This window comes from Asterias rubens, chromosome 1, assembly GCF_902459465.1.
Source record: "Asterias rubens chromosome 1, eAstRub1.3, whole genome shotgun sequence".
NCBI lineage: Eukaryota > Metazoa > Echinodermata > Asteroidea > Forcipulatida > Asteriidae > Asterias > Asterias rubens.
The window spans coordinates 24,109,931-24,136,783 of NC_047062.1; the positions used below are offsets into that span (position 1 = coordinate 24,109,931).

Genomic DNA, 26,853 nt, shown 5'->3' on the forward strand with positions numbered 1-26,853 from the left:
TTGTTAAGAGATTGCGTAGTCCTACATAATTTATACACAACATGATGGATAATATGGATGCACAAAATATGAATCTCGAAACCACATGAACACAAACCCTCATATCGGTTTGGGTGCTACCCATAGTTTAACAACCGTGCCATATTTCATTTTTGGTTGGATGGCCGGGCTTGCTAAAGATAAGCCCGTGTCCGAAATAATGGCTTATGCAATGACTTTGGCTGAGTCGCTCGCTAAAACGTTATTCCTGCAGCAAACTTATCATAGCCGTAGCCGAAGTCGCTTGATTCGCACACGGCCTTATTATTCTCTGCTGCTTAATATTAAATCGTGTGTAATTTCCAAAAATTTGTCACAGTGGATGATGATTATGATGATGGTGATAGTGATGATAATGTTCATAATGAACCTTTGGGAACGTCCAAATGGATAGCTAACGATAAATGGATAGCTAACGATAAACCGTATACTACATTGAAGGTCAATATAGTTCATGATACAATGCACGTCAGTGCATAATGAAATTGAGAGGTTTCTTTTCTGCAATCGTTGGTAGTCTGCATTTAGACTGATATCGTTTGCAGCGCATTGTTTGCTGTATTACAACCTGTGCAGTGAACTGTAGTTATTCAATTCTGTCATGGTGTGGTAGACAGCAACGCTAAACTGTGAAACCAAACTCCTAGATTTGTGTAGCGCCCTCTCACTAACCTTTCCCAAATGAACTTACGTATGTAGGCGTACTTAAAAAAATTGTTGGGTCTAAACTAAAATGAAGGGACAAAATTAAAAAGTGGCTGTCGACAAACATTTGGATTTGACAAAGTGCAGGTCAGCCGAACGATTTATTAAGTCTGATGTCAACCACTAAGTTATGAATTCAAGGTGAGTTTCCGGCCACTTTTCAACCATAACGTCTCCTCTCGTACTCCTGAACTATGCATGGTATAGAGAGACACTATTTCTTTCCCGACTGTGCTTTACAAACTCATATATTCTGGGCCACTTTGTGTCATTTTCAGACCAGAACTGACCAGCGAGATAGAGGATACTCCGATTGCTCATCTGAGCATGTTCAACGGGGCCGTACAGTTTCGTGGCAGAGGTGAACTTTCATACACGAAATTATTTTACTTTAACTTAAGTCAATCTCTGTCTTTCTTCGGGATCAAGAAATACGATGTCAAACAGTCTTCGGAGACTAATAGGGGCGATAAACTGACAGGGCGCTTTCTTTGGAACAGATTCAAACAAAGCTCATGTACTTGAAGTTAAGATAAAGCAAAGATTACAGTGGCCGTGTGTTCTTGATAAAATGGACATCTTGAAGCATTTTATACTTCGACAAAAAAATGAGCAAAATACACCCCATTTAACGTTGATCAATCTTTCGCCTTTGATGCACCATTACGACCGTAAAGCCCGCGGCCCCCGGTTCATGCATACTTGGTGCGAATGCTTTGTGTGAGCGATTATTCTTGCGTCACGCTGGAAAGGGATGGCGTACCGAATATTGCGTCACCAAAATTGGCTTCACATTCGCACTCGCAGGAAGTATGAACCGGGCTTTTAAGACGGCATTGAATGCTATGATCAATATCTGATTTATTGATTTGACTGTTTTCTTTTGATCTGATCTTTATGTCATTTTTATGCAGTTGATGTCAATAGTCAAGAGGCAATACAGGAGACAAACATGAACGCCACAGCAGGACGAGGATACCACTATCATGCAGACATTATACATCCCTGAACTCAAAGTAACACGTTTATCAATAAAAGATTCACGATGGCTCTATTGGGTTACTGCTTCACCAGAAAGTGTGTTTTTGGTATCGTTAACAGATGTTCTAGATTTCGGTGCCGCATAGCGTGTGCCATTTTTCGGCATTTACTTTAGATCTAACTAAAATGGCGTCTATTCTATCCTTCCTATTTTTACCAGGAATTATTTAGGGTTGTACTACGAGAATAAACGCAGACAGATAAAACAGATGGTCTAGATTTCGTTGCCGCATAGCGTGTGCCATTTTTCGGCATTTACTTTAGATCTAACTAAAATGGCGTCTACTCTTTCCTTCCTATTTTTACCCGGAATTATTGTGGGATTGTACTAAGAGAATAGGCGCAGACAGATAGATTTCACACACACAGCTCTGAGATAATTGCACTGTCCAAACGGCAAACGTTTGACGCGTCATCCGTTTGCACTGTGTTTAGATTGTGTTTGGGCAAAGCCTTAACATGTCAAATAGGCTGATACTTTACTTATGTTTGCAGAAAGTTGTTTATAACCGTTCGCCTTATCATGGTTGGCATGAACGACTTGCCGTACGTATGAGCAGTGGTCAAGGAGTTAGTTCGACATGATTCAAAGACCACTCTGTTGAACAGCAGTGCTCAGACGGACTTCACCCTGGCTTGCTACAGCTTACCAAAATGCACATGACTCAAGATCAATATATGTTAAATATTCAAGAGTAAACATTAGAACAATCAACAACAGTTTCAAAGGTTTAATCTGACCAAACAAAAACCCTAATTTTTTTACATTAAATGTGTGCGATACATTAAACAATATTATTAGCATCGTGGCATTGTCTCGGGATTGCTTACAGTAATTATGTATTTTGTTTTATTAGTCATAAGTCAACTGTACGATCCATCCCCTATCTTCACACCGAACACCCTGTACCTCTTACAGTCTATATTTATATATGGGGTTAAGAAACAAACAAATTGACTTGAGTAAGATTTAAACCAACGACCTCCGGAACAATCATCCGGACGCCGTTGGTTCAAACGCCACCCCAATTTTGTTTTCTGTGTTCAACCCCCAACACTTTTATAATGACATTATAAATAAATATTTATTCATTTAGGTAATACATTCAATAAATATTACTCCCACCATAATCTGTGCGATAATACAAGGCATGTATTGCTTATGATAACCATCTATTTCACATTACGATCCCAAACTACCTTCTTTTAAAGTCTAAGTTGTGATGTGTTCATGTAAAAAGGGAAAAAAATAAAAACATACATGATTTTTTAGGTTTTTTCCAACCGCTTGTGTCCTTCCAGTTGTTCATTTTGTTTATCGATACAGTTTCCTCACCAATATTTCAACTCACCCCCAAAATGCGAGTTTCCATTTCATGTCTACTTTCTCGTTCATTATCCTTTTCGTTTTCGTCCCGTCCATTCTTTCGCATTTTAAAAATAATATCGCACTATACCTTGGTGAGTTATACTATTACTATGATAAACCCTAAAGACTTGACACTAAAACTGTTTTTGATTTTGTTTTGTTTAATGTTACATTTAAAAGGGATTTTATGTAAAACTGCGATCAGTAGTAAACTCGGCACATTTCCCCCTTACTCGACGTTGTCTTGAGGGCGCCCTTTTAAACGTACAGAGAACCCTATCAATGTTGTTGTTGTTGTTGTTTTTTTGCCAGAAGATAATAATACTGCAATATAGAAAGGTTTGCGGTAACACCATGTAACGATAAGCTCTAATTGAGTTGGGGTGGTTCTGAAAAGAATCGTAGGTTTTAACTCGACGTTTCGACCAGGGTGCTCCGATCGACTTTGGGAGAATTTTGTTTTACTGCAGGTATACGGATGAGTAGGAAGCCGAAAATCCACTTTTCTGGATAGACTCATCCGACTGAAGCCAAACCGTCATCTGGTTGCCAGAAGAGACGAAAGACCCCACAACAGACCCCGATCCACACATCCTAAAGAGACACGCGGGCATGGTTATACTGTCACTTATCACACCTGACCAAACGAGTCGTAACTAACTAAGAGTGTAACGAAGCCATGCAATGTTTTTTTTCTACGTTTAATTTTTCAAGACAGCATGCACGAAGTAACACCTAATCTTTAATCATTACCCTCACCGAATTGATATCGAGAGAAAGGAATACTCTCATTTTTTTTCTCGAGGAAATACATTTGAAAAATTTAAAAAGGAGAAAACTAGTCTATATTATAATTTCGAAGGAACATTTCTATCCCAAGGAAACGAAATAAAGGGTATTTAAAAGAAAAATTAACAGAGGAAATTTCGACTACTTTGAGTGAACGAGATAACATTGTGAGCACGAATAATTCATAATAATGATGCTGATGATGATGATGATGATGAACTATTATGAAGGATTCAGAAAAATGAATTCGAGGGAAGAAAATCACTTCTACGATCCCTACTATGTTTGATTATGTCCACATCATTTTCCGTACAATTGTGTCAGGGTTACTATAGGTAAGCCAGTCATTGGTTGATATTGTGACTGCCGGAAAACTAGGAGTATTGAATATATATTTTTGTATCATGTTTTTACATTAACAAATAAATTGTGCAATGAATGTTAGATTTGAAACTGTTTGAGTGACTCACCCTGCTGGTACATATTCATTGGCCACCTTGATGGAAAGTCTGTCCCATTCACATGTGCTCCCATCTTCGATATCAAGGGTGTCAATGCTCAACTCCACGTGCTGTCCCGCTGGTGCCTGTGTGTTGGACAGATCAGAGTGGACCAACCATAAGGAGCAAAACCAAATAGGTATCCAATATGCTTGTTTAGCGTGATGTTCTTGGTCAATTTTGAATCTTAATTAATTTAACAAATACAAAATAAACAAAATCAAAAACACACATTCCCTTTTCTGGAAACATCTTGTGTTCTTTCCCTTGTCCCTGTTAGTCCAAGCTCCAGACCCCAAAAATTGAGAACAACCTACACAAATTGCTCCCCTCAATATTTTGCCGGGTTAAAATGTTATACACCACCCTGATTCATGATCAGCACGTCTTACCACACATTTTCATGTACAAATATTGAGGGGAGCAAATAGTGTAAGGTAAAAATGTTTAAAAAAAATTTTGGCACTGTAGAGCTTGGACTATAAATAAATAAATAAATATAAAGAGAACATTATTTTTTTTTTCCCCATACACCGATGTGTGTTAGTACTGTATACTCAGTACTTTCACGAGTCCTGTGAAAAAAAAGTCACATGCATGTTACTCGGGTGGGATTCGAACCCAGGACCCTTGCAATTCTAGAGCAAGGTCTTACCAACTAGACTACCGAGGTTGCCTAGAATAGCTGGAGGCAGTTCGAATCCTATGTTTTGGCAGCGGGTACCGCGATATAAAGCCATTTATTAAAACAATGTAAATTTAATCTGGTGGAAAATCATAAAAGGTTACGCTCCGGAAGTGTCAGGCATTCAGGCGCCGGTTCAGTTAATGGCACACACTGGCCCCTCCCCATTGCCATATAGGACCCTTCAGGACTTGCATCCGACCCAGAGCACATCCCCCCCTGCCTCGAACCCTAGCCACTGCGCGGGCCCTGTCCCTTTAGGGGAGAAAACAAGGCAGATCCCAATCACACTGTCCCATCAGGGGCAGCAAAAAGCCTTGAATCTATATTAGAGACAGACGGTATTCGAACCCGGACCGGATGATCCGAGTTACTGAGACAGTCCCACCACCCTTAACCCACTGGGCTAATGTGTTGGTGCTTAAAAACTGGTGTTTTCATGGTCATAATCAATAGACCGTTTGCGCCCCGTGCCTCAGGTGACCAATAGTGGGTAAAATGTAAACAAACACGGCGTACTGCATATAAACGTGCGTTAAGAAGACATGGTTACTGTTAAAAGGTGATTAAGCTGCGGTTGCTTTGTGTTTTTGTGCTAGGGTTGGTGCTTAAAAACTGGTGTTTTCATGGTCATACTCAATACACCGATTGCGCTCCGTGCCTCACGTGACCTATAGTGGGTAAAATGTAAACAAATACGGCGTACTGCATATAAGACATGGTTACTGTCATAAGGTGATTAAGCTGCAGTTACTCTGTGTTTTGTTTGCTATTTACTCTCAATTTTTCGCTCAATAAACCCTCAACTCTCGAAATCACTTGAGAGTATTCCTGAGTTTGTAAGATGAGACCTTACCCGTGGCTGAACAATGCCAGTATTGGGTTAAACCAACAGTCCACCAACTAGGAAATTCCACGAAAATGTCCACAGGATGTCATGTGTATGTGCACGGAAAGTGTGGTTTTACAATGCCCTCGTTGTAATGATATTGTTGCCAATATTTTCAATAAAAATCTCATGAAGAAGCTGCAAATTTGATTTATTTTCACCCTCAAATTATTTGATTTCAAGGGGTATAGCTGTCACACAGCGTAAAATCCACGGCGCGTGAGCTCGCTCAAACCTCATTTATAGTCTAACAAAAGAAGCCTTTTTTGTAGTACAATACTTAAAATATCAAACAGCAAAATGTGATTTAAATCAATATCACAACATTCAACTTTAGAAAAAGGGCTTCGTTTTTATAGTAGGAGTTTTCTCATGTCTTTATTTTGTAGCTGTGATTTTCTATACCCACTATAGGTCACTTGAACACATGTGAACATTGATAGCGCGATCGGTCTATTCCACATATTGAGGTGAAGCGCCCAAGTATGGGGAGAAAACGTTAAAAGGCACTGGACGCTATTGGTAATTACTCAAAATAGTTGTTAGCACAAAAACTGACTTGGTAACGAACAATGGAGAGCTATTGATAGTTTAACAAAATGTGAAAAATGGCCCCCTCTGAAGTAAAACGTAGTTTTTGAGAAACAAGTAACTTCTCAGTAAAATAATATTTGAAATGATTTCTAGACTTCACGCGTAAAAAACACATATATAACTGTAGTGAGAGAGAGACAGACAGATTGAATTTGGGTTTTTTCCCGACTTCATTAAACAAATTATTAAAGTGAAACGCAGCAAATGTTTGAACATCAGGTAAAATCAGTATGTGTGTGTTTACACACCATTCGCAAAGGGGCTCCATAACTTGGCCTCTGACAATTCCAAACTACAACATTTATTTATACATTAATACAAGCGAAACATAAGGTCTAACAAACACACGGCACTGTGACGAATAGAAATAAATACAAATATTTACTGGGAAAAATGGCCCCTGTAAAATATTTCTTTCAGCCAAACTCTTCAATAACTCTGGAACTAAAATTGCTAAAGAGACGCAGTTTGTAGCTGAGTCATACTGGCATGTCCCAGTATCATAATTTCAATGTTTTAGGGCAACTTCCACACTTCTTGATGGCGAAAAGGACAAGTAGGCGTGTATGTTCCGAACCGATCTTAACATCCTCCCCAATAGGAATTTTGTGCACATATATGTCGGAGAGAAAATCAAAAGTTAGCACGGGTAAGTTCGACCCCAGTTTAATTCTCATTCTTAACAAGTTTTGCATCATCGGATGGCCATTTTCAAGGCTTACTCGTATAAAACTTAAATTTATGACGATTTGTATGGTGGTGCCAGCGGCAAGGGAGTGGAGCTGCTACCCTCTCCAAAATTGGCGCATAAACTGGTGTATATGGTCTAACAAACACAGAAATACAGAAAAAATACACACTGGAAAAATGCCCGGGTAAAATAAATCTTTCAGCCAAACTCTTCAATAACTCTGAAACTGAAATTGCTAGAGAGACGCAGTTTGTACCTGAGTCATCCTGGCATGCCCTGTATCATAATTTGAAAGTTTTAGGACAACTTCCTCACTTCTTGATGGCACAAATGACAAGTTGGCGTGTATTCTCCGAAACGATCTCAACAGCCTCACTAATGGGAATTTTGTGCACAGATATGTCGGAGAAAAAAATTAAGCTAAAACGGGTAAATTCGACCCCAGTTTAATGTCATATATAAGATATAACTTATGAGCTTTCACATGATTGTTGTTTCTTTTAAGACACTTGACAATGGCCCCGGTAAAATAGTTCTTTTAGCAGCAAAAATGCACTTTCGCCGGGTCAACATTTTATACACCATCTTGATTCATGTCTTACCACACATTGTTATGAACAAATATTCGAAAGTGTATTTTTCACAACATTATTCTGTTCAACCAATATTTAATTTTGATCCTGACCAAATTTGCCTTAAAATGTTCCCCCAAATTGTCTGTTTCCATTTTATGTTATGCAAAATGGCGGCCATATTGAATTTTGAAACATTTAAAATGTAAAATTGACAAACCTATAACCTTCAGCCAGATTTGGGCTGAATCAGTCTCTTAATATTCTAGTTATGTCAATGGGAGTATTATTTCAGGGGGAAAACGGCGGCCATTTTGTTTTTGACCCAAAAAAGCACTTTTGCCGGGTCAAAATGTTATACACCACCCTGATTCATGATCAGCACGTCTTACCGCACATTTTCATGTAAAAATATTACGGGGAGCAAATAGTGTAAGGTAAAATAGTTTTAAAGCATTTTTGGCACTGTGGAGCCTAGACTATGTACTTATGATTTGTCCATAGACTTTGTACACAAAACCCCTTGTGGAGCACCCCGGTCGTTATATATATCCATATGGAGTCCTTTTATTTTTCGTTTTTTGTTTTGTCCTTGGTGTCCAGAAGGTACCGAGTATGAGAGCATCCACACCAGCAAACAAAAACCCAAATTCAAAATAACTACTGAATTTGATAATGAACTTGAATCACATTCAACGGAATTTTTTTTTTTGATAAAACGAGGATAACAAAGTTATAAGTCAAATGTTAGATAATAAACTTGACAGCTCACGATTAACTGTACATTAAAAGACAGTGGACACTATTGGTAATTGTCAAAGACCAGTCTTCTCTACTATGGTGTATCTCAACATATGCATACAATAATAAACCTGCAAAAATTTGGTCGTCAAAGTTGCGAGATAATAATGAAAGAAAAACACCCTTGTCACACGAAGTTGTGTGCTTTTAGATGGTTGATTTCGAGACCTCAAATTCTAAACTTGAGGTCTCGAAATCAAATTTGTGAAAAAATACTTCTTTCTCGAAAACTATGTTACTTCAGAGAAAGCCGTTTCTCACAATGTTTTATACCATCAACCTCTCCCCATTACTCATTACCAAGTAAAGTTTTATCCTTATAATTATTTTGAGTAATTACCAATAGTGTCCACTGTCTGAGTACGAAGACTTACAGTTATGGTCCAGAGGCAGTCAGAATCCGGCGGATAATCACCTGGATATGCCGGCGAGGTGAGGGTTCCAGACCCACTCAACGATCCCCCACAAACTGATAAAATACAATATTATAGAATAATGTCTTAACTACAAGTAATCAAGTATACAAAGGCCGGTTTTAAGCTAACGAAAACAGGATATTTATTCACTGGTGACGTCACGATCACTTTATCAGGTGTTGAATTATATTAAATTTTGTTTTGTGTCGATTGTCGAAATATTTGGTTCGTTTGTTATCAATCTTTTGATGGATTTTAATTAATCTAGGTTTATCTTTTTATTTATTTAATTATTTTGGGTTTTTCCTCCTTTCACTTTTCTTTGTTGCAATACACTCAGTTTGTCCAAGGAATAAATGTAAACAACAATAAGAACCAAATATGAATCTTATTTCAGCGATAACCATTCAATTTTTCGTGTTTTTCTCTACTCAATTTATAAATGAAATGAAACGTAAATGACAAGGGAATTCTCACCTGCTCTCGCGACTTCTCGTAAGTCTTCATCCTGCTCACGGACTATGAATGGTCTGGACTTTCCCTTTTCCACCACCTCCTTTAAGTGTTTGAGAGCCTCATCCTCTGTCATCTGGGCCGTGCGTTGTTTCTCTGGCCCGTTGATGCTTCTTGTGGCCAATTCATCCCCATGGACTGATTGGCAGGTCACAGCAAATGCTACTAGAATGACAGTAAGGGCCACCGCTGCACACGCCATTGTATCTGCAAGACAAACAATTTGGTGCAAGTTTAATTTTTTCGTTCAACAAAACTCGATTAAGGTTTCACTATATAGTTGTAGTTTATATAAGCATGAGATGCACTTATCTTATGTCGAGGACTCCTTTCCAATCAAACAAGGAGTGATACAAATGAGTAACACGATTGGTTAATAGACTTCGAAGAAGATAGTTTTTTTTTAATGTTCATTGTGGAGACAATGTTATGGGTAATTGGTGCAGGTCTCCCACCACCCTATTAACAACAAAAAATGAACAATTCCCCAGGACTTCTGAGGGTCAACAACTTTACGGGATAATTGAGTTACAAGACAATGGCCATGAATTAAAAATTCAATGACAATAAATACAGGTTATTGAACAATGTTTTAATGGTTATTGGTGCAGCCTCCCACTAAGGACACTAAAAGAACGATTCCCGTGGACTGTTGAGGGTCAACGGCCCTAAAGAACAATCCAATAATTAAGATATACAATGACCATTAAGCAAAACTTAGATAAGTTAATTGTAGTGCTGAGGTATTCTACATTGTGTTGACAAATCCAACTAAATTTCGTTGATTTCAAACTGTGAACCGCCCCTGTGGACCACCTACTGGTTCGGGTCGGAAGATGTATAAGTTTAACTTAAAAAAAAAAACGCTCGTAGTCGATGAGGCGGATAAAAGGGCTCATTTCATTTCAACGACAACAATTTATTAATTACATGACATTTTTCTAAATTGGTCTATTAGTTTGGAAAATGATTCCACATAACTACTACAATACATTTAAAATTAGTTTTTGGCATCCTACTGATAAAGAATCCAGTAACCTTGTAATTTTAATTGCTTGCGCATTATCGACTCGTTAAAAAATAAAGATAAGATGTTGCATTAAAAAAACAAATATTTTTTTCAAGTGTACTTAAACTACCGCTGAGACAATTGCTAGTTCTTAATGGCAAAACAAATCCTTTCAATTTTAGAAGGCTGCATTTAGACGATACTTACTCTTAAAATTGTCAAGTGTGAAATTGAAGTAAGTTTGTCATTTAGAAACAAGATCTAATCATTCATTGGGTGTGTATATAAGAACCGAATCAGAGACACGCAGCATTTTCATCGCTGTATTTGAGAGACTTCAAATCGGCAGCTCTAAAAAAAAAAATTAATCTCGACGGTTAAACTATTTGCTCACCAACAAGAGATAGACGGAGTATTCAACCTTTGGTAAAATGAAGGTTCCATTTCTCATTTTACTGTGTGTGCTCGCTTCGTCAGACTGGGTTTCAAGTTACTTCACTCCGGAAAAGGTAAAATAAAATCGGAACTAATGTAGGGGCTATACTCACTTGTTAATTGCTTCTCATGAATCTTAGTTTTGTTTAGATGTTTAAAAGTTTTGTTTAGATGTTTAATGTTTGCAAAGGTAGCCGTGTCACTCACAAACGATCTACGGTATTTCATTATATAAGTTCGACTATTATATAAGTCCGGTCTCATGTAATCTGGGACGTCAGTCTACTTGATATCAGATAACTTCTTCGTCTATAAACCTCAACACTCCTTTATCAACTTGTCTTTGTAGGTTTTTGTTCGTATTTTACTTTGTAGATCAGTGACTATATGTATTAGGCCTTTTGGTTTCATTCAAATACTTATTTGCTTCTTAAATTTTACCATTTCAAACATTTCTCTTCGGGTTGAAATAAATTCCTGAAATGAAAGATGGTCACCATTATGAACATGCAGGACATGGGGCATTATTATTTGTTCACATTTCCCTCGTGTGTTTCTTTTGTAATCAGACGACAACGTTGGGGGGGGGGGGGGTTAGACCTTTATCACGATGCAGCCATCTTAATTTTCTCCCATTTATATCAATGTTACTAAACCGAGGCTGGAATAACAAACTGGTATGTTTACTAATTGCAGAGTGATTGTTAGCATTCATTATTGTTATTCGATACCAATGACCAAGATGGAGGCAGCATGATAAAGGTTTAAAGCAGTTAAAAAAATAAGTTGCATACATTTAATTGCCAAGTTCCATGTACCTAAAATTGTGTATTTTTTTCCCAAAGCGAGGTGATGGAGATGGGCAAGGTAAAGTGAAGCAACTACCAGAGGAGAATCCTAGTAGCGACACGTACCAGTCTGATATGAAGGTTGCACCTGCACAAAAGAGAGAGATCGATGCTCAAATTGAAGACAATAAGACGGGACGGAAAAGGAGAAAAGCCTTGGCTGATTTGTCTACCCGATGGCCCGGAGGTGTTGTCCCTTACGTCATTAATCTTGACTCAGGTAAAAAGTCAACGTTGCTATTATTACACACTATAATCGGCATTAGTACATGCTTTTGTTGTGCTTTTTGTTTACTAATTTATTTGTATGTTGGGGTGAGTGATTTTTGTATTTCATTTTTTACATACCTACATTTGTGTATGTGATAACACATTAAGCTCCTCTGTTTGGTAAGCCAATATTGATAGCCTATACGCCTGACATGCAATTTAGGTCCAGCATAGGAATAACCACCAGGAAATTAAGTCAACCCATTAAGACGCTTTTTGTTCATGAACACTGCTACCCGGCTGATTCCGGCCGTTAATTTAACTACCTTATAAGTATAACATAATCATCTCACCGAGGAGTATTATGGGAGCACATCCAATCACAAAAGCCATCACCCCTGCCTCTCACCCATTCTTCCCATGAGTGTCATGGCTGGGATTCGAGCCAACACCTAGATGACATTCATTTCGTATATAGCTTGATGAATGCATACTCCAAACACTCAATAGTTTATTGATGCACCATTTTATTTGATATATTGATATGTATATTTGTTTATTTATTTTTTACTCCTAGTTGATAATTTAAAGGTTATTACGAGTGCATTTGACCTTTGGGAGGCCGAGACATGCATCAAGTTCGAGGCTTACGACGCAAGCAAACATGACGTCCACCTGGTGTTCAGAAAACTAGACGGGTATACAAAGAAGTATTTTGTTTATTGTTGTGTTTTGGAAAACTTAGAAACTAACTCGCAGCGATCTGATAATTTCACAGAAGCTCCAGAAACAAACAAAAACGATGACTGTGTACTGGTTAATAATTGGGCTTTGTATGTTTTGGCTTTAGCGTGAAGTCACTTGTAAAGGATAAAATTGCCGTGTTAAAATAATAAAATAAAAAACGTAGAACGGGCCTAAAAGACATACCCCCCCCCTCCCTCATCAACAAACCTTAGATCATTTTTCAAAACACATAATCTTAAGAAAGGAAGAAGGTGAAACTCAAATAAAGTACTAAACTTCTTTTTCAGATGTTGGAGTTGGGTCGGAATGCAGAGAACAACAGAGCAGGAGATCTCAATTGGTTCAGGATGTGAATACGTGAGGACATGTTTTTTCTTCATATTTTTGAATATTTTTTTTTCTTCAGGTTATGCGAGGTGGATAATTAGCGCGATTTAAATTTCTAATAATTGTCGTGAATATTAATGAAAACAAGTACTTCATCCAGAATAAATGGCAAAATTACCCAAAATAATAAACACCCAAAAGCATTGTACTATTAGTCATTGTTTTCTCATGTTAAATTCTACGTTTTACAGATTGGTACCATCGCTCATGAGATCGGACACGCCATAGGATTTCACCATGAGCAGTCCAGGCCAGACCGAGACGAGTACATTAGCGTCGTGTATGCAAATGTGCAGGACAACAGGGTGTCCAACTTTGACAAGTACGAGGCTTCAATCAGCAACTATGGTGTTCCATATGACACAAAATCAATTATGCAGTATGACAAAAACGTAAGTGTGAAGAAACTCACCACACATTACAAACACCATTTTGAACAGAAGGCTTTTCAGATGAAATCACACGAACTGAAGGTGGGTCTAGGCCCATTGCCGCATAATATTTGAGAGGCAACACTATAGGTCCTAACATTATTTTTACTGTGCCTTGTTAACCCGAGTTTATCACATCACTTATAAAAACAAACGTCTTCCACTATTAGATCAAACTGATTTGTTGATGATGAATCTAGCATGTTGAGGATTTGCATTTTCTGTTTTGTTGCACAGTACTTTTCCAAAACTGGCTTGCCAACCATGACCACCAAGAAAGTCTTGGACCAGTTTGATCTCGGGCAACGGCAATATTTGTCATTTTATGATTCTCTCCTGGCAAATCGTATGTACGAATGCGAATGTAAGTATGTGTTCTTTGGTTTAACTAGGGGCCCTTGTAGAATTATTATGTATACGACTCATAAAACGTTTGGTAATAATTTTTACAAAATTAATATTTGTGCAACATTTGTTGAACGGCCTACAGCAACCCCCGATAAGCATTAGAATCATTTTACTTCCAGAAATGTGGTTGAAGAAAAGGATATAAGTTTTATTTAAAAAAAAATTATCTGAGAAACATTAAGGCCTAGGCCTACTGCTGCAGGAACAATAACTCTTTTTTCAAGTTGTGTATTCCAATTACGGATTGACGCTTCAACCTCTCCGGATTTTTTAAAAAGCCTGACATCTAAAAAGCAATACCAGATTTATAAAGGCTGTATCAACATTGAAACAGGATATTTAACTGTTCAAAAAGGTTGGCCTATACGTTCCCTTTTAAACGCCCACACAGAGAACAGGGACGGCCATACCACTCATATAAAAAAACAACACCATGCAGCACTCATTTCGTCCAACAGTCACACGAAAAAGTGAGGGAAAAGTCTCTAAAATTCCCAGCTCGCAATGTCAAGAACATTCTAAACTCACCTTTCGGTTGTACTTTGTCATGTCCAAGCCATTTTACTTCAATGCTTAAGTTTTATTAACTCAAAAGTGTTTATTTCAAAGTTGCAGCAACAAAATGACACACAATAATTACACGGACAACGTGAAAGTTCACTTTTACAACATGGCGCTTCGTGGTCACGTGGTCTCTTTGTTTTTGAGAGAGCGCCCTCTTGTGTTTTTGACGTTTAAGTCGGCGTCGCGGTAGAACAGACTACATCAAAAGGCCTACCTCATAAAAAATAGACCGAATTGCAAACATATGAATATGAAACACAAGGAAATCTTCTTGCTTTTTGTAACTTTTCACTTACTCTATAAAAAAAACCTCTTGTGTAGACAGGAAAGTGAAAACATCAACGCAATTTGTTATCAACCAAACTGGTTCTGATTCTGCAAAATTTATTCAAGAAGTTAGAAGAAAAAACAAGATAATTTTTTTTTGTGCGTGGTCACAAGTGGAAAGAATACTTGCAATACTCAAGAATGGAGGTAGGAAATATCCATGACTCAAGCAAGTATTTAAAACTGTACTTTTAGAACCCAAATCGCATCCACAATTTTGACCAATTGAACCTTCTTTTTTTCATCAGCTGATTGTAATGCTGCCCTTACCTGTGAGAATGGTGGTTATGAGATAGAGTTGGTTGGTGTCTGCAAATGCGTATGTCCCCCTGGCTACGCTGGTGTTAAATGTGAAGAGGACGAAACCGCTGCGTTAGAAAACCCCAGATGTAGGACTACACTGACTGAAACAACAGGAGTGATTCAATCGCCCAATTACCCTTCTAACTACGATAATAACGAGAAGTGCGCATGGTTGATCCAGGTAAGCGTTATACAACATCCTTTATGTTATTATTGTAATATTTCTGTTGATGAAACCAAGGGTGCATCTAAATTTACTGTAGCTCGCAAGCCTGGGATGGGAAGACTGTGCTAAACGCCGGGATTTACTCCTTAGTATTTCTAGGCTTTTGGGCTTCTGGCGATGTTCTGGGCTTTAATATGCACATGGACCGACGGATGCATTTCCTATCTGAAAATAAAGCACAAGTAGCACGACAGGGACTCGAACCCACACCTGCTGACCAGAACACCACCTGAGCGCGAGCCAGCTGCCTTATTCACAAGTCAGCCGTCTTTAACAAAAGGTTGCTAAGCACACCAAAAGTATGCTTACCACAGTTTGGTTCCAGCCAAAATACAATGTCACATGCACCATTGTGACTGGTATCCTGCTTTAACAAAATTAAGCAGACAATATTATTGTTAGTTATATTTTCTGCTTAAGAAGCGCCAGAAAAGTGGGCCCTGGTGATACAAACGTTTTAGCATGCATATGGCAATATTATTAATAAAGTTTATCTAAAAGTGCGCAACTAATTCGTCTCAATACGGACGGAGCTGCGCATCACTCACCTTTTCGTTGTGAATGTCAAAAATTAACACAAAAACAGAGTTATTTTGTCAGACCATTCGATATTATTATGCATGTCTTTAAGTTACAGCCGCACCATCACATTCAACAGGTGTACTCACTATGAGCTGCAAAATGGTGTTATTAAATCTTCTCTTTTATTTTGTTTCTCGATTCCAGGGTGGTGAAGGAACGACCATAACTTTAACCATTGATGTTCTCGACGTGGAAGACGCTTCCCATTGTATCTACGATTCACTTTATGTGTATGATGATAGTATGTTTTACACCACCAAAAAGTAAGAACATCATGCATGGCTGAAAATGAATGAACTAGTTATAATTTAGTTATCAATATATAAAATAACGTTAAATTCAGCTCATCTGATGATTTGTTTCTAAAAAGTACACATGAACAATAACATTATTTTTGATATCATGTTGTTTCTAAGAAAATTTGTTCGTCCTATATAAAACAAAAAATAAACAATTTGGAGGAAACTGAAGAATGTCAATGGTTTGACTTGAAAAGATTGGTTTTGTACAGCTGTTATTAATTTACCTGTCAAATTTAGCAATTTATAACACAAAATGGTCGTGTTGTCATTTTAGCCTTTGAGAAAGACTCTGGGTCGAAACGTTAGGCCATTAACTTTTTTTCTGATTTGTTTTTTCTTTCATTTATAACATCGGTCCTTTTGGTTGGTAAGTTCTTTGCAACAGCTAATTCTATTTACCCGTTTTATTTTGTGATGTCTAGGTTGTGTGGTTCAACACCCCCTGCATCTCCAATAACATCAAAGTCCAATCAGATGATGCTCTATCTGCATACGGACGAATCTGAAGCCAGGAAAGGGTTTAGTGCCAGCTACGTCATCAATCCATGTGCGCATTAATTAAAGCCTTTTTCTTAGTGCTAATAGGTTCTTTTTAGTTTTTTTTCCCCTTCTTTTCTTTTTGGTAAAGGTATTATACAGGATTGGTATAACCCTCTAGTCCCTGCACCGCCCGAGTTTGCCGAAATAATTTTGTTTTTCTTTTCACGATTCTTGCAGTAACTTTACTGAAATCGTAGTTCAAGTTTTTTAAAGATAGCCAAGGCTTATTATTTATAATTAAACGCAAAATTTTTTACCCTTTCGGTAATATTTGTACAAGTCCTCATTGGGGAACAATAAAAACCCCTACCGTAATATTTATGGCGATTATTTTTGTATAATGATAAAATGGATACAATAGCTTGTCAAGGCTTTTATCTGGCTCAATGCTGATTATTTGCGAAGGCATAAGTTTTCGACAATATCACCATGAATGATAAATACAGTTTCCTTTGTGTTTACTAATAAGCGTTTTGTTGGGTAAGTGCTAAATTATTTCATCATCATTAGCGTCGTCAAGTCAACTGTGAAGAGAAAAATGAATAATGATCTATAAACAACTAGATGGATTCACCAATGCGTAGGCATACTATTGACTACCTAGTTTTATTTTGATGTTTCTTATTTTCTACAAACAAAAGCTAACGCGAGGTTTCCTCCTACCGCATAATACAGTGTATCGCTTTAGGTGGCTGGGCGGTCCAGTGGCTAAATGGATAAGACAAAATACACAAAATTGTTTAATTTTAAGCCGAAAGGTGATTACTGATTAGGCCTACTAGAACCTCTGGAAATGAATTGATATTTTGAGAAAACAATAATCTGATACCCGAAAAATGCAGCTTATTAATTGATTAAGGACAATTTGTTTACATGCATGCAACTTATTGTGCATGGATTTTTTTCTCTTGTTTTTTCTCCGGACTCACGTCAGGTGTTGTTTGATATGTTGTGGTTAATCACCGAAAAACATGAACACTGTCAGCGCCTATTAATCAGCTCTACCAAACCTGTATAATACCTTCAACTTCTTTATTAATAACCATCTTATTTTCTTAAAGACACTGGACACTATTGATAACTGTCACAGACCAGTCTTCTCACTTGGTGTATCTCAACATATTTTTATGCATAAAATAATAAACCTGTGAAAATTTGAGCTCGATTGGTCGTCGGATTTGCGAGATAATGTAAGAAGAAGAAAAAACACCCTTGTCACACAAAGTTGTGTGCTTTCAGATGCTTGATTTCGGGACCTCAAATTCTAAACTTGAGGTCTCGAAATCAAATTTGTGGAAAATTACTTCTTTCTCGAAAACTACGTCAGTTCAAAGAGCCGTTTCTCACAATGTTGTATACTATCAACCTCTCCACTTTACTCGTTACCAAGTAAGGTTTCATGCTAATAATTATTTTGAGTAATTACCAATAGTCTCCACTGGTTTTAATCCTCAAGTTAGTCTTTTTCTTGAATGAGTACTCCCATCAACCTCTATAGAGTCAATGATCCTGGATCTGCCAATGCATAGACGCAAACTCAGCGCAAGAGTCAAAGTTGCATGAATTGCATGGATAATTCAGCGTCGAATTAGCATGATTTTTCTTTTGGGGTTTCTGGTACTTTTACTGACGACTTGACATGACAACAGAAAATGAGTTTTGAAATAGTTTATTGATCTTACCAAAAGAAAAAAAATAATGTTAATCATGAAACTTTTTAGTTAGTTACTTGAAACACAAGGAATGTTTTCCTCGTCGTCGGTCGATCATCTTCGATTATAATTTTCTTCTTGGGAAACTAGTGATGATAATATTCATTCAGCCATAAATCCTCTGCTCCTTCATTAACATGCAGGTGAAGGAGTATGCGGAGGAACAATGAGTGGGGATTCTGGTTGCCTTGCACCGCCCAGCAGTGGTGCTGATGGTAATGACTGTACCTGGACAATCCAGGTATGGCCCACCATTCATATAAACTCAATTCAACTTCAATTCAGTTATGTTTTTATTCGTCTTACCTCGGTTCGCACATAAAATTTATATCACAAATTCACATATTATTTAAACGAGACAGTAAAATGAATTTCATATAAGGGCCTAAACCTCATGTTTTACTTACATAGAAAGGGCCTTGTTTTATGCTATTGAAGGGGCACACAAAATTTCCATTTCAATCAAGGGCAATTTAAATTTGAACGTGTGGAACATTGAAAAGGGCACCACAGCAAAAGCACACGGGGCACCATGGAATTTGCTGGGGGTGCCATGGGGTATTTCGAGGTCTATATTTAGGCATTTATCTTTATAGGGCACTTCCCATGTTGCATTGTTATTACACTTTAGCCTACTATTTAATCAAAAGTGAAAGTTCCCCAGATCAAGTATTAATTTGTGCGCAGTGCCTCACCTGCAGTGGGACAAAAACATTTTTCATCTTGGTTGACAAAAATCCGAAACTCTACACCCCCTTCAAAGCTATATAACACTGACTCTCTACCGCAACCAACCTTATACCCTATTCATGTCAGTTTGTTGGGAATGTCATTTCGTTCCGTGTGTCTAACTTATTTTAACCCATTTTTATGCATGCTTTTTTCCGTTCACTGCAACATCAGGTTGGTGAAGGGTTTCACGTTGCTTTGGATATCTTTGAATTAGACCTAAATTGCAACAGCGAGTCCCTTGCAGTTTCCCTATCAGAGGGTGCACTTGTCCGACCGGCCATGTAAGTACAGGCATAGGCAGATCCAGGGTGTGGTAGACTTACTGGGATTATTTCTATTGCTGTGTCTATTGTTCACAAATTTATGTTACACCATTTTGTTTTTGGAACAACTCGATTGTTTTAATCCTAGGGCCTATGTAAATGTAGATGTGCATAGTAATACTAACGTCTAAAACATAATTATTATGGTTGTGTTTTGGGGATAATTTATATAGGCGAAAATCCGGACAGAATATGATTATGTCCATGCAGAGAGAACAATTCCTAATACACAATCTGAGAAGCGTTACGCGGTAACGCTTTTCAGTTTCAAATTGTTGGGCACTCTGTTTTTTGTTACATTAACTTCAAATTGAAATATTAATCAAAACGCTTCATTCTATCAAACGATGCTGCAAGCTTCTAACGGTTTTTATTTCCATCAATATTAATAGTGATACCAACGTATAGGCTAACCTTACCTTTAAGCTTTTGAGGACCCTGTAAAGAAACAAAACAACGGGCTATTATGACTCAGGGCTGTATGCTTTGTTTTTGAAAGGGCAAGGGCACCAAGGCATTTTCTTCTTGGTAAAGGGCACCCTTTTTATGATGAAATTGCAAATTTGTACTGGAGCACTTTCAAGGGCACCAAGGCAATGACCAGGGGACACGGAGGCAATCGCCTTCGTTGCCTCCGTGAAGTATCAGTCCTGATGACTACACAATTATGTATGTTACAACAAATGTATTCCTTTGTGGATGCGTTTAATGATTAATAACAACAAGAATTTACTTTTTCCTTTATAAAAAGGGAAGAAATCCTGTTTGCATTACACGCAATATCCACATTATTTTGTGAGTTTTCGGCAAGACCGTCAGAAAACAAAGGAAAACTTACAAACAAGCAGAGATGTTTTTTCCTCTAAGAGAAGTTTAATCATTGGTCGCCATGGTATCAACCTTCTGCATAAAGATTATTACAATATTTCTCTCTTTTTCTATGAAGGATTTGTGGTACAACCCCACCTGAAGGACCCATCATTTCCCTTGGCAACCGAATGACTGTGAGACAGACTACAAACAGCTCTGGAGGACGTAGTAAATTTACCGCTGCGTATCGAGCTGTTTCGACCGCTGTGTAGATAGAAATACTTGGAGTTGTATACCCATCCGCATTGTGGGGAACTTCAGAGAACTAAATTTATAATTGATTGACTTTGATAGTGACTTGGGCAGTCTGTCCATTTAATATAGTTGATTATTTGATCAGCATAGATATAGGTATAGTTGTGTGAATTCACTGAAAACAAATCAATGCAAATTCGTAATTTAATATAAATGGTGGCCAACGGATCGACCTCAATGCATTTAGCCCCACTGTTTGTTGTACGATTCATTACAGTATAGTTATTTCATTGGTGAGCACAAAAAGAAAACTCAACTGAGGGAAACAGTACAATTTCTAGAAAAATATTATGGCATTGACCCTTGTACGAATTGTCAACAGGATGTTACAATCGGTGGTATGCCCTATACCTATTATGGCAACATGTCAATTCCTGATTAAAAGGTCGCAGGGTCTATCCCTATCTTTCTGAATTGCATGAAGTCATTATTACCCGAACAACGTTTTTCTGAGCAATCAAACAATGAATAAAGCATGAATAACAAATAAAACACAATATAAGAAAACAGGATGTGTGTCGGCCAATGTTGATATATAGAGTGCTGTAATTTTGTGTCGTAATTTATGAATCTCTAAATTACTAAACAAATATAGATACAGAGAGTGATGATAAACATCAGTAGCCTACATTGATACTTAAGTTATTTTTTTAATGTAAAAGTTCATCCGGGTGGCTGGCTAGTTAAATCGATACCCCCTCCCTCCCTCCCCCATCACCAAGTGCCACGCCAACCATGGGCCCATTTTATGCCAACTTTGAGCAAGAAATTGCTCCACTAAATGACCATTTGCATCTTGGGCTAGCCGGCTGGTTGGCATATCAAAGGTAATAATGATTCATGACTCAAAAGGGAGTCCCCTTAATAGCCCGTTATATGTGAGTGATAACAAAGGTTTTATTTATTAGTTCAGGGCTGTCTCTGTTTAAACACAAAACATGATGCATTATAACGGCATGAGTAAAAACCTTGAATCACCGTTCGATCAATGACGTGTCCCGTTTACACTTTGTACTATCAGAAGATAATTTGCATATAATACAAACCAATGTGCGGCTGCGTGCGTTTAACCTTCACGGTCGGTCAGTCCTTGGTCTATGGTCAAAGCCGCTTACTTTAATTAAAGAAAACTTGCTTCCTTGAATCGTGAGTCTCAATATGACGTCAAAATGACATCGGTTATTTATCTAACGACAATTTCTTTATGTTTTCTAGTGATAAAAACTAGAAGGAACGAGAGACTAAAACCGAAAACGACCCAGTGTCGGTAGTTAAAAAATAAAATAAAGGACGTCATTCATTCTTCCATGGTTGGTGGTTTTTCGCCGTAGGTGGCGTGCTTCAAAACGCTATTTTTCAGCTTCACTGTCGGCGTTCAGAACACACGTTTGATGGAGAGAATTTGTCAATAAATACCAGTGAAATTAGTCAGTTTTTGATCGACACTGTGGGCTACAAGTCTGTTCATCCGATTTGTTGAGACGTTCTGTGGATATTTACCAAGGATATTTAAGTCGTTGTTGGGGAATTGTCATCGGAGGGGTGAGTTTTGGTGTTACCTTTTTGAGGGCGATCGTTTGAAAAATAATTTGGAATAGATCGGGCCGTGTGTTTAGGTTACTGATGGGGGTGGGCTTGTGTACATGTAACAACGCCGTGTCCATACAGTGAGCGTACTGGCTGCTTTGGTGAGCCAGGTTTGAAAGGTTATGGGGTTATGATGTAGTTTCAAAGATGTGACTTGTGAATAAGTAATAATTAAGTAAATTGTAAAGAAGGTTCTTTTTACTATTGTTGTTGACCATTTCTTGGTTGGTTTATGAAATACTGAGCTGAGCTGAGGAGAAGTAGAGAAAACTGCATGATATGAATGATGTAGTGATCGCACTCCGTACTTGTTTCATGGCCATCATTGCACTAATGATTATATCTGGGAATATTCTAAGTAGTGTACAAAATCCAATTCAAAACTTGTTGTCCTTCATATTTACAATTACATGCCTACAGGTTTGGACCTTGCTTTTTATTAGGCTCTATCAAAAAAAGTTTTCAATTTGTTCTCTCAAATTGAGCGTTGTGCTGGTCCACAAAGTCCACTCTACCAAAAAATCCTCGCCATAATCTGCCGGTAACAAATAAATAGACTGCGTTGGTTATTGTGAACTAGTACGCAATTCACGTAGCATAATAGTAATAATAATAATAATAATAAGACTTGTAATGCGCATGTATATGTCGTATCCACCCTGCTAGGTGTTCAAGGCGCAGTAAAAGAACACCCATGATTCGAACCCCGTATCTTTGGGTGTAGAGTCCGGAGCCTTCCATTGGGCCACCACTCCTCTTACACTAGTTTGGTCTCTATAACACGCATGGTTTCAACGGTATGCTGGTGAAATGTTGGTCATGATAACCGTTGGTTTTATTGTGTCTGTAAAAGGCAAGGATTTTCTGAAAAATACTAAGATTTTTTAAAAGATTTTTTGAAGTTTCTTTTATGCAGAGTGGATTTTCTGGACTGGGATAGAGCCCAATTTTCCAATTCTAAGATCGGATTAGAAAAAAACCATGTACATTTAGACATGTTAATGTTCAGAAGGGTTACCTCTACGTGTATTTCTACTAATCAACTGTATTTTTTCGAAATGTTGACAATTGTGGTCGTGCTACCTGCGCCTAAGGCAAACTAGCCCTACCTTGTTGTTGGATGTAGTGTTATGCCTACCATAGTCTTATCACAGTCACCATTACAGCCTCCATTATCACAATACAAAATGCACAGTTTTCAAAGTTCACATTTAAAAATGATTGCAAGTATCTAGTGTGACTGTGCTAATCTCAAGTGTTAATTATTGACCTACATTCTATGCATTGCACAACGTTAAAACAAATTATTTGTATTAAAACTGCCATACACAACCACAATGTCAATATTTTTTAGTGTACTTGTCCACACTCTCTACTAGTCTGAGTACAGTATGCTTGCATAGTGCTGTCAATTAAAATTTAATGCACAGTGCTGCCTGGTGGATATGCATTGAACAAAACGTACTGATGCAGACAATTGCAGTAGGCTACAAGTACATGTACTAGACATTCATAGTGTATAGTCATACAGTATGTTTTCATAATGAAATGTCAACATGGTGAAAATGCTTGCGGTGGCTGTCCTACATGTTGTTAGACCTTAGAGTATTGTGCATACATTCTTCGTCACATTATTTTTACAACACGTTTCAATGGAACTATGTATTACACACACTCTATTTGGGTGGAGTCATTTAAATTCTATTGATCTTATCATTGTTCAAATTGGCATGGACCATGGTGTGATATGGTCTAAATCTACCCACTCATGTCTACTGCCTTGTTATACTGTCACTTATTCACAGTGTGTGACTCATGTACATTGGCATACTTCAGTGAAGTGTCACCATGTGAGGGGGGGTTTCCTGTTGATGTTCAAAATGAAAACAAGTTTAGAACAACGTGAATCATATTATAAGCTTCATGATGGTGTTATGTACAATGTAGTTTCCATACCTGTACCCTTTGTCATCTTATCTGTCAACAGTAAGGATAAAAATACCCACTCGGTTGCCCACCAGCCAAAGTCCAGTAATTTCAGCAATTTGCTAGTCACCTCAAAACTGAAAGTTTCACGTTTTGGTCCAGCTGTGTTCTAAATGAGCTGTGTTTTAAGACCGGACTAAATTTGCTGGGCTTTAATTTCAAGACATTCTACAATAAGAAGACAGGTATTGTAGCTCTACACTTTAACTACTCTACTACAAATGTAAATGTACATGGGCCACTTTTTGTTTTTAGGGAAATGCACATTTCTACTGGACTACATGTACTTCAAGGGGCACCAAGGCAATGACCAGGGGCATGGAGGCAATCAGGCCTGCTTGGGGGATTCCAAAAAACAGTGGTATACATGTACATCTATAGGCCTTCTCCTTTATGCAGGAGGTTTAGGTTTCAAAAATTGGAAGTTGAAAAAACACTCCACTGACTCTACAGGACTTATTCTGTTGTGTTTTGCTCGGCCCAAATGTTAAAATGGATGGTCTCTGGCCAGTGGTCCAGTGGGTTATTTGAGACCTATATTGTATGTGCCATGCTTTCCATAGTTTCAATTTTGTTTCCTCTCATGATCGGGTGGAAGAATCAAACCCAAAACAAAATAAACACTAGACATGTAGACAGGTCTGATCACTTAAATCGTTGCCAGAAGCCAGATTATAGTTGAAATTGACAATGACTAGTATACATGTTGTAAGATTTGCATCATAATAATTGGAATTATCACCAAGCATACTGGTCTAAACCTTTTTTGACTTTTAACTTTTACATGTATGACTCATCAGTGTTTCAAGGTTGTTTTCAAGGACTCTAAAGACAAGAATAGAAAGTAACTTTGAGATTTAAGTGTCAAGAACTTGCCCTAAGGTCACAGCTTCCTGAGCAGACCAAACAAACCAGACAATTCCTGGAAGTAGACGAAGGTCAAAGCTGCAGAATGACACTCGGATGATTGAACACAATGCGTTACTTGTTTTTTATTGACAGTGAGTGTTTTTACTGGATGTGAAGTTTCACACCTACATGTCATGAAACGTTGCAACAAAAGTTCATGGATCAAGTCATTGCATGTTGGTATTTAATGTGTTGCCCAATTCTCAGGCCTGAATCATACATGAACAAAAACAACATGAATGGCCCCTTTAGAATGATTTTTTTTTCCCCAACTAGGCAGTGTTGGAAAAAAAAAGAATGAAAAATTAAGTGGTTTATTACTACATGTAGTTGATCTTGTAAATGAGGAGTTGCATTCTAACGATCCCCTGGCTGTCGCTTCCGAAGGTTGTATCAGAAACTAGGGTGTGATCACTAGCTACTTGAGAGCTAACGATTGTATGGCTTCTGACTGGCACCCAGTACAGAGATTTAACAACATAGGAAGTCCGCCAACATTATTAGTCATATAGGGCTTCATTGCTCCATTGGTAGAGTGCTTGCACGTTATTTGGGAGGTTGTTGGTTCAAGTCCCACTCTGGTCACATTTCCTTTGATCGATCCCGAATGATTTAAAATTTACCCGAGTCAGTTTCCCTTGATGTGTATTAGGCCGAGTAAAAAAAAAAACATGTTTCACGTCCGGGTTTTTCAAAAAAAGGAGGAAGAGGGGCTTTTTATTTTTTATTTTTTATTTCAAGATGGCCGCCATTATTTGTTAAAATGTCAAATATCCATTGTTTTTTCTACTGCTGAAATACACATAACATAAATGAAACAATTTAGTCGAGGCATTCAGACAAGACATTCAGATTGTTTTTGCTGAGATCATTTAAAATAACCCTATTTAAAAATGTAAAAAAATAAAATAAAAAAAATGTGCATACAAAAATAAAATAAAAAAGGAGGCGGCCTGTAAAAAGGAAGCGGGCGGGGACGCGAAACATTTTTTTTTTTTACTTGGCCTTATGGATAATATTAAAATTAAATTTAGAAAATAAAACAAAGTTACATACGCTCTTAATTTCGATCAATACTCAGCAGCCAATGTACAATAGTCTTTGTCACACAGACAAAATACTGTCATCCCCTGTTTTTGTAGTATGCCACACACAAAAGCGAAAACATCACATTAACATTCGTAAAAATACAGTGATTAATATTTGACCTTGCAATATTATTCGATAAGATAGGCTACTGAACACGTAACATACAGTGTGTATCTGGGTTGATGTCATTGAGTTTGTTACGTGATGCCTTTGGGTTTCCCTTCGGTTGACGTGTTGGTCACCGACGTGTTCAGTAGTTTACAGATGTGCACAACAAACCAAGTATTTCATTACATAGGCCTATTAACAGTTCCTTTTAAATATTACATTTTCACATGAACAATGTGGGTGCAATTACAAGAATTGATGTCATTGTCAAGCAAGGATATTATAGCTATAGTTTGCACAGTTTGTTTAGTGTCAACAATTGACTGCATTCAGCTCTCATCTGCTGGAATACTCGCAAA

General features: G+C 37.7%; 3 protein-coding genes and 1 long non-coding RNA gene across 5 annotated transcripts in view; 3 read left to right on the top strand and 1 right to left on the bottom strand.

Annotated features, from left to right (window-relative positions):
* Positions 1–787: 787 nt before the first annotated feature.
* LOC117289256 lies at positions 788–3,482 on the top strand. The gene is made up of 3 exons (XR_004518931.1): positions 788–885; positions 1,023–1,105; positions 1,659–3,482. It is a non-coding gene; the product is annotated as an uncharacterized LOC117289256 (long non-coding RNA).
* A 37-nt stretch (positions 3,483–3,519) lies between these two features.
* LOC117289262 (procollagen C-endopeptidase enhancer 1-like) lies at positions 3,520–14,740 on the bottom strand. Its single transcript, XM_033770307.1, has 5 exons — positions 14,608–14,740; positions 9,569–9,811; positions 9,050–9,144; positions 4,414–4,529; positions 3,520–3,748 (listed from the first exon to the last, which is right to left on the bottom strand). The coding sequence occupies exons 2-5, from the start codon at positions 9,804–9,806 to the stop codon at positions 3,616–3,618; spliced, it is 582 nt and encodes a 193-aa protein (XP_033626198.1). The 5' UTR covers positions 9,807–9,811; positions 14,608–14,740; the 3' UTR covers positions 3,520–3,615.
* On the top strand, positions 11,045–16,941 carry LOC117289207 (blastula protease 10-like). Its single transcript, XM_033770258.1, has 9 exons — positions 11,045–11,122; positions 11,894–12,116; positions 12,684–12,804; positions 13,141–13,210; positions 13,432–13,632; positions 13,909–14,035; positions 15,219–15,454; positions 16,226–16,344; positions 16,806–16,941. The coding sequence occupies exons 1-9, from the start codon at positions 11,045–11,047 to the stop codon at positions 16,939–16,941; spliced, it is 1,311 nt and encodes a 436-aa protein (XP_033626149.1).
* A 5,253-nt stretch (positions 16,942–22,194) lies between these two features.
* Positions 22,195–26,853, top strand: part of LOC117290200 (protein numb-like) — a 48,106-nt gene continuing 43,447 nt past the window's right edge. For both annotated transcript variants that reach the window (XM_033771461.1, XM_033771468.1), the window contains exon 1: positions 22,195–22,357. The gene's annotated coding sequence lies outside the window, so the exon portion shown is untranslated. The remainder of the gene's footprint in view (positions 22,358–26,853) is intronic.

Excerpts from the sequence above, each read along its gene's own strand:
- LOC117289207 (XM_033770258.1), top strand. The coding sequence starts at position 11,045 with ATGAAGGTTCCATTTCTCATTTTACTGTGTGTGCTCGCTTCGTCAGAC. Across the intron at positions 13,633-13,908 it reads TTATGCAGTATGACAAAAAC|TACTTTTCCAAAACTGGCTT; the intron begins GTAAGTGTGAAG and ends TTTGTTGCACAG. Across the intron at positions 16,345-16,805 it reads ATGTTTTACACCACCAAAAA|GTTGTGTGGTTCAACACCCC; the intron begins GTAAGAACATCA and ends TGTGATGTCTAG.
- LOC117289262 (XM_033770307.1), bottom strand. The coding sequence starts at position 9,806 with ATGGCGTGTGCAGCGGTGGCCCTTACTGTCATTCTAGTAGCATTTGCT. Across the intron at positions 4,530-9,049 it reads ACTGCCTCTGGACCATAACT|GCACCAGCGGGACAGCACGT; the intron begins GTAAGTCTTCGT and ends TCCAACACACAG. Across the intron at positions 3,749-4,413 it reads AATGAATATGTACCAGCAGG|GATGTGTGGATCGGGGTCTG; the intron begins GTGAGTCACTCA and ends GTGTCTCTTTAG.